The sequence below is a fragment of the Orycteropus afer genome, unplaced genomic scaffold (genome assembly GCF_000298275.1).
Source record: "Orycteropus afer afer isolate SDZICR_OR568_19922 unplaced genomic scaffold, OryAfe1.0 scaffold00006, whole genome shotgun sequence".
Classification (NCBI taxonomy): Eukaryota; Metazoa; Chordata; class Mammalia; order Tubulidentata; family Orycteropodidae; genus Orycteropus; species Orycteropus afer.
Genome location: NW_006921593.1, coordinates 26,259,202 through 26,267,232, shown reverse-complemented (window position 1 = coordinate 26,267,232; position 8,031 = coordinate 26,259,202). Strand labels below are relative to the sequence as shown.

General features: G+C 52.8%; 1 protein-coding gene across 1 annotated transcript in view; it reads left to right on the top strand.

Annotated features, from left to right (window-relative positions):
- The window catches only part of INPP5D (inositol polyphosphate-5-phosphatase D), a 177,235-nt gene that overhangs the window by 44,491 nt on the left and 124,713 nt on the right, over positions 1-8,031 (top strand). Inside the window, exons 3-4 of the mRNA XM_007943766.1 lie at positions 1,457-1,607; positions 5,312-5,483. Coding sequence (XP_007941957.1) covers positions 1,457-1,607; positions 5,312-5,483 — 323 coding nt within the window. The remainder of the gene's footprint in view (positions 1-1,456; positions 1,608-5,311; positions 5,484-8,031) is intronic.

Genomic DNA, 8,031 nt, shown 5'->3' with positions numbered 1-8,031 from the left:
TAGGGACTGTCGCACCCACCTCACCTTCATCCACTTAAGCTATCCACTCCCTGGACTGTTTGTCCTACCTTGGTGCCCTAGTATTCATGGCAGTTTCCTGAGCATCATGGATGGTTCCAAGGTTTCTGCAGTTTTTGCACAGAAACCTATAAAGGTATAGACACCAGGAATGTTTTTGCAAAATCTTTAAAAAACAAAATCTTACTTTTTAGATAAGATGCCTTTTAAACCCCGGCCCCCTGTATTTGTGTGTGTTTTAAAACTTTTTATTCTGCAAATAATTTCAAACTTTTAGAGACGTTTCATACAATTCCCAGCTCTGTCTGCTGAGAGGCTTCAGAAGCAATGGCAGGACGAGGTGGGATGGACAGGAACTTTAGACTGGTGTTAGGCGCTGTAGGGTGCAGCATTGATGAGAACCCAAGCCTCCTGCCTGGTTGCCTCTGACACATACTCCTCCATGGGAGGCCTAGGCTTGGAACTCAGCGGCCATGATGGTGCGTGGCCTCGATGCGGGCAGGGCCTTGGCAGGGCGGGGGCTCAGGCGGAGTGGGGCCTAGGCAGAGGCGGCGCCTGGACAGACATGGGGCTTCAGTAGAGTGAGGCCTCTATGGGGGCGTGGCCTCTATGGGGGTGGAGCCTTGATGGAGGTGGGGCCGCTGTGAGGTGAGGCTTTTGATGTGCAAGGCCAGTGGATGGGCGGGGCTTTGATTGGTCAGGGCTGAGTGGGTGGGGCATTAGTGGGCGGGGCCTCGGCAGGGGCGGGGCGGCTGCTCAGAGACCACCCAGTACTTTTGGTGGCCTCATGGAGTGAAAGGGGTCTTTCCCCAGGTCATTGTACCCCATGAACAGAATTGCCCTAGCCTCCTAACACAGGAGCGGAGGTACAAACCAGGGACGATCTCTGTGCTACCGAGAACATTTTCAAAAATAAAACTGAAAACAAGACAATTGCCAGAATAGATATTTCCTGTGTTTAAAAATAAATGATTTTTGTGAGAGAAAAAATAAAAGTAAATCCCCCAAACACACACATAAAGTCTAGACAAACATACTCTCGACTCTTGCAAATAGACCTCTCAGGGTTGTGGGATTACGGGTGACTGCTTTTTAAAAAAGCCTATTTTCTAACTTTGCCATAATGAAAATGGATTACTTGTGAAAGAAAATGCTTTTATAAAAATAAAAGCTTAAAAAAAAACAACAACCTGGAAAACACGCTCTATAAAACAGTTCTTTGGTGACTTGGGCAGATTGACTTTCAGGAGCTGCTGGTCAAGTCCTGTGTGTGGGTGTGGTGGCTCAGGGTGGGCAGACAGCCAGGCGTGGGAGCCCAGAGCTTTTTCTGGAAACTCGGCCATTTCTCGGCCTCGTTAGTCTCCGCTGCAGATGGCCTCAGTGGTTGAGTGGCGATCCAGTCACTTACAATGTATTTCTCTCTGGATTCCGTCCTCAGGCATCTGAAGGGGTCCCCATGAGGTTTTTCACCAGGCTGGACCAGCTCATTGAGTTCTACAAGAAGGAAAACATGGGCCTGGTGACCCACCTGCAGTACCCGGTACCGCTGGAGGAGGAGGACACTGGTGACGAGCCCGAGGAGGAGACCGGTGAGCGGGGTGCAGAGGGCTTGGCGGGAGGTGCCTTGGGACCCTGCCCTCCAAGGAGCATGGTGGAGAAGTTGGGTGTTTCTCTCACCACAAATGCTCACAGAGTTGTTGTTGGGTGCCGTGGAGTCGGTTCCGACTCATAGCGACCCTGTGTACAACAAAACGAAACACTGCCTGGTTCTGCACCACCCTCACAGTCCATCTCATTGAGGGTCTTTCCCTTTTTCTCCGACCCTCTGCTTGACCAAGCATGATGTCCTTCTCCAGGGACTGGTCCCTCCTGACAACACGTCAAAGCAGTGGGACGAAGTCTGACCATTCTCGCTTCCAAGGAGCATTCTGGCTGCACTTCTTCCAGGACAGATTTGTTCATGATATTTCCAATATTCTTTGCCTAAGGCATTTGACTGCTAACCAGAGGGCTGGCGGTTCAAACCCACCAGCCACTCCTTGGAAGGCAGGTTGGGCAATCTACTTCCGTAGTGATACCGCCTTGGAAACCCAAGGAGGGGTTGCTATGAGTCAAAATTGACTAGACGGCAGTGAAAGCTTGGGCTTGAGAGCTTGCCAGCACTGCTCTTCAAAGGCATCAACACTTCTTCAGTCTTCCTTATTCATTGTCCAGCTTTCACATGCATACGGGGCTATTGGAAATATCATGGCTTGTGTCAGGGGCACTGTAGTCTTCAAAGTAACATCTTTGCTCCTTAACACTTCAAAGAGGTCTTTTGCAGCGGATTTGCCCAGTGCAATACGCCATTTGATTTCTTGACTGCTGCTCCCATGGGTGTTGATTGTGGATACAAGTAAAATGCAATCCCTGACAACTTCAGTCTTTTCTCCATTTATCGTGATGTTGCTTATTGGTCCAGTTGTGAGGATTTTTGCTTTCTTTGTGTTGAGATGTAATCCATACTGAAGGCTGTAGTCGTCAATCTTCATCAGTAGTAGGTGAATTCAATTATCAGAGGAAGAGAATGTAGGATGGTGGTTCAACCTCTAGGGTCAGACAGAATCCCTGGTCTCCAGTGCATTTTGCTGTGTGACCTTGGGTAAGTTACTTAAACTCTCTGAACCATAGCTACCTCCTTAAAGAGACAGTGTGACTAGTATCTGCCTCTCAGGTTGTCAAGGGGATCCAGTGAGTCAATGGCTGTGAAGCACAGAGCTTGGCACAAAGCAAGTGCCTCCTCAGTGCAGCCTCTGCTATCATCATTGTCGGGAGCCAAGTTGGCCAATGAAGAAAGATCCTTACAGCTACGTGGAAGGACACATTCTGAGGATGATTATATTATCATCAAAAGAAAAATAGATAACTCCTAAGAAGTATGTTAGAATCAGGCTTGCCCCAAAGGGTAGGACAAAGAGCGGCAAAGGTGGCGTCTGAGAGAGAATGGAGGAACCGAGTGGGTTATCTGGGTAGTGCCTTTCTCTTTCCCTCAAAGGCTCTTCCTGAAAGAAGGCCTCTAGCGACCTAATAGAGGGGCAGTGGTGGGTCAGTGGTGGAGTTCTCACCTGCCGTGCAGGGGACCCAGGTTCAATACCAGCCAGTGCAGCCCATGCTCAGCCACCAGCCGCCTGTCACTGGAGGCATGTGTGTTCCCAGGTTTCAGCAGAACTTACAGTCTGAGAGTAGGAAGGAAGGCCTGGCAAACTGCTTTTGAAAATCAATCAGCCAATGAAAGCCCTCTGGATCACAACAGTCCCGTTCCATTGTGCTCACTGTGAGTTGGAGGCCACCTTAATGGCCGCTAACAACAAGATGCCTAGTGGAACCCCTCAGCTAGCCACAGATCTCACTGAGTCCCAACATCTGAGGACACCAGGTCCTGCAGGGTCGCACCCAAGAGAGAAGGGATTAGACCAGTGATGTGGGACCCCTGGCCTGGCTGCTGCCTGTCACATGCTGGTGCCCCTTTATCCCACTCTGAAGGGCTGGCTTGTGGGCCATCAGCCCCCCTTGCTTCCTTCCACGTTGGGGTCGTACCTTCCCCAGCCTCCTTGTCAGTGGGAGACTCTGAAGGCAGCCTTGCCAGTGCTGCGGGGAGAAGATGAGGACCAGACCAGGAGCATTTCAGAAAGGACCATGGCTCCACAGAAGGTCAAAGGGACTCAGGCAGGGCCACGTCCCTTCTGCCTCCCGCATCCAAGTAGGAGGTGGACCCAGAAGGTTGGCTGTGGAATCCCAGGTCACTCCTCAGCCTTGGGTCCTGGCTGCATGTACCCCAGCTCCCCAGGTGCAGGGCCCCACCAGGTGGCGGCCCTAAGAAACTGCTGGGAAGTTGTCCTGCAGGAATGCTCTTGGTCCCCTCATGTCCTCACTCCCTTGTGCCCCCAGCCCAGCTTTTTCTGCCCCTCTGGGCCTGGCCGTCTGGTCAAAGACCCTGAGAGGCTTTCTAGAAGGACTGGAAGGACAAGCCCAGTCTCATGACTGTGGCTTCACTTCCCAAAATGTGGCCCAGTGGTCGGCTTGAACCAGCATTGGGCGCCCGCACCCCCAAAGGGGTCTAACGTGACTCAGGTCTCCTCAAGGTGCCTTTAGACCTGGGGGGCTTCAGGACAGAAGAGGAAGTCAAAGAAGCCATGCAGTGGGCATTTGGGCCCCTGAGGTGTGGGAGGGGCTCAGACAGGAGGTTCTAGACCCAGGGGACCACTGGCCAGTGACCCCCACACAGACGTCTGTGGCCCACACAGGATGGAAGTAGTGCTGAAGCAGCCGTGGGCAGGAAGCCCGTCTCCCTGGGCTGAATTCAAGTCATTTGTTGCATGTTTCAGTTCTCCAAGCTGGGGCAACCCCTCACTTCCTGTTATTTGTCTCTGAGGATCTGGGGTGGGGGAGAAAGGGTGGAGGCAGGAGAGCAAGTGCAGAAACGGGGATCAGTGAGAGGGCAAGAGCCGGTGGGCTGCTTGTCGCCTGCCCTCCCACAGGCTCCATCTTTAACCGGACTCTGCCCCGGACACCTTGCACAAGCTCCCTGTCTCAGCCCCTGGCCGGGCCTGTCCTGCTGACCTGCCTGTGGCCCCAGGGCCTCCTCGGAGGGGCCTTGTCCTGGTAGCCCTTTCCTAGATGAAATCTGAGGGTATCAGTCTGGGCCATCCTCGGCCACCTTCTCAGAGGCCAGCCGTAGGCTGCTGGCTGGGCTGATCTGATCCAAACTCAGCATCCCTGAGGCCACCTGGCTCTCTCCCCGGGGACTCCAGCCTGAAGCAGCTGACAAAGATACAGGTGCTGTAAGAGGCCCCAGACCCCCAGATCACTAGGACCAAGTGCCTGCCCTCAGTCTAGTCAGGGAGGGGCGTGGGAGCAGGAAGTGGTGGGAACCTTCGGAGCCATAGGCTCTGAAGGGACCGCTTCCCTCTGGGCCTTCCAGATGGAGATCTGTGCAATGGTGCCCTCCTCTCGACCTCACCAGTTGCCCTCAAGTTTCCAGTGGCTGACATTGTGGACGTAGATCACCAGGCCTTTCTTCTGTGATGCCCCTGCGTGGACTCGAACCGCCAACCTTGTGGTTAGCACTTTGCACCACGCAGGGACTCCTCAGAGGACTGCCTTACAGCACGTCGGGGCGTGGCCACCATACAGCAGGGTGCTGAGGGAAGGCGTCCTCACCCAGCTGCTCAGCCCTCGACCCTCTCTGAGGTGGGTGACCTTGGCAGAAACTGGAACTTAACCAAACCAACCTTTCCGCTCTTCTCTCGGGTAGAATGTGTCATGGCTCCGCCTGAGCTGCCCCCAAGGAACATCCCTTTGTCTGCCGGGCCCTGTGAGGCCAAGGAGGTTCCTCTTTCAAGCGAGAACGCCCGAGTGCCGGAGTCCAGCAGGCCGACCCTCTCCGAGACGTTACTTCAACGGCTGCAGAGCATGGACACCAGTGGGTGAGTCTCTCACGGGCCAGCTTCCCGCAGGCGCCCAGAGCCAGGCTCTGGCTCTGCACTCAGGAGACACGTGGGCCTTCGCCCTGAAGGGAGTGCTGCTGTTAGTCCTTCGGCCACCGTCTCGGGTCAGTTTTACCAAAACGCACAGCAGCCAGTTGCTACCGGGGTGATTGTGACTCCTGGCAGCCCCGCGTGTGTCTGAGTACATCTGGGTTCCAGAGGGTTTTCAGTGCTGCTTGTTCAGAGGGAGGTGGCCAGGCCTCTCTTCCAAGGCACCTCTGCGTGGATTCCAACTGCCAGCCTTTCAATTAGCAGCTGAGCGTTAACCGTTTGTGCCACAGGGGACTTGCATTATGTTACTAGTGAGGTTGGATACTTTTTTGCATGTTTTCTTGGCCAAGATTATATGATCCCTTTCTCACCTTGTTTGTTCTTGTTCTTTGCCCATTTTTCCATCAGGATTTGGAAATTTCTTGATCACATTTCATTATCTCTTTACATTATTCAAAGAGCTTGGGTGGTGCAGTGGTTAAAGCACTCAGCTGCTAAGCAAAAGGTCGGTGGTTCAACCCACCAGCCGCTCTGGGAGAAAGGTGAGGCAGTCAGTCCCCTTCCATCAAGACTGACAGCTTTGAAAACCCTAGGGGACAGCTCCACTCTGTCCTCTAGGGGTGCTGAGTCAGAATTGACTTGAGGGCAGTGAGTTTGGTTTGGGCTTTGCTTGTGTGAAGATTGACAACCTTGGAAACCTTCTGGGGCAGTTCCAGTCTACTCTCTAGGGGTGCTGTGAGTTGGAATCGATTCAACGGCGGTGGATTTGGTTTTCAGTTTTATATTATTAGCCCTTGGCCCATCATCTTTGTGAAAACTGTCTCCTAGCTCATTGCTGACTTTGTAAGCTTTATTAAGTTTTTGTGTTAGTAAGTTTTAGTTCTTTGTGTAAGAGTATCCGTCCTACCCTTACAGTGGCAAAATGACTTTAATGCTTAGAAGCTGTTCTCCGGGCAGAAGTCGCCTCACCACCCACGCCAAGAGCTAACGTCCGCAAGCACCATGCTGAGGACTGCACGTGCTTATTTGATTGCGTTCTCCAACAGTTTGATACCATAGGTCCAGTTATCCCTCATCTTACATGTGAGACACTGGGCGCAGAAAGGTTAGCTTAGGACACCAAGTCAGGCCCAGGAAGTCCACCGTGACTGTCCGGGCTCCTGACCACTATGTTACACTCCAGCGCCTGTCAGGCCCCAGGAGGGAACCCGGAAGTTAGTATCTCGTTAGTGGGAGCGCAGGGCTAGATGGCAGTGCCCACAGGGGAGCCACCCAACGCACCAAGGGAGGGCTTCGCCCCGAGAGCTGGGGAGCCGAGTTATCTGGTGACAGAAGCCAGGTGTGTCTTTGTTCTCAAGTGTTGCTGTAACAGGAATACCACCAGTGGATGGCTTTAATGGACAGAACTTTATTTTCTCACGCTTAGGAGACTAGAGTCTCAATTGGGGGACCGGCTCTGGGGGAAAGCTTTCTCTCTGTCGGCTGTCGGGTAGGTCTTTGCCTCTTCAGTTTCTGTTTATTGGCTCCTTGGTGACCTTTGCGTGGCATGGCATCTATTTCCCCCATCTCCCTTGCTCAGAAGAGGAGGACTCAAGACATACCCTACAATACTTTGCCTCATTAACGTAACAAAGTCAACCCATCCCCAAATGGGGTTATAAAGCTGGTGTAGGGGTCAGGATTTACAATGTGTATTTGGAGGGACAGAATTCAGTCCCTGACAAGGGCCTTGTCCTGAGAGGGGTGCTAGTGGTCTTGCAAAGCAGAGGCCTTGGCATGGTCTTACAGACAGGGCGGGGGTGTGGTTTTACCCAGTGGAAAGCCAAAGGGCATGGGTGTCCCAGTGCCTCACAGGATGACCAACAGAGAACAGGCACTCACTCCATGTGTGTCAACCGAATTAGTAAGTTAGTAACATTTTTATGATAAAGAATTAAAAAACCAAGAAGCACTTGTTATTCTTGTTTCTCGGTGAGAAAAACCCCCAGAGGCATTCTTCACAACAGGGCTAAAGCTGCACCTCCGAGGCTGAAGGTCAGTGTGAGGATAGCGTCTCCTCGCTGACCTGGCAAAACGCAAACGGCAATTCCCGCAGGCGCACAGGAAGCCGCCCGGTTGCTGGCGCACCTGGTCTTTTCCTGTTTCCACCTCGGCACGGGCTTCAGGCTCACCGGGTTATTGTGTTCCTGGAATTACGGTGCCATTCACCAGCAGCTGACTCCCCAGTCTTCTAAAGATGCTCCTCCGTTGTCATGAGCATTCCTGTGTGTATCTGGACAACAAACGCGCCTGGAAGTGGCCTCTGTGGAGCAAGTGTCCCGTTTTCTTGGTGTCTTCCTCTCCTAGGGCGGTTGTAACAAAGTACCACGAAGTGGTGGCTTCCAAGCACAGAAATTGATTTTCTCACAGTTCCGGAGGCTGGGAGTCCAAATGTAGGGTGTCAGCCACGTTAATCCCCGCCGAGGACTTTGAGAGAGGAGTTGGTGCCGTTCTCCTT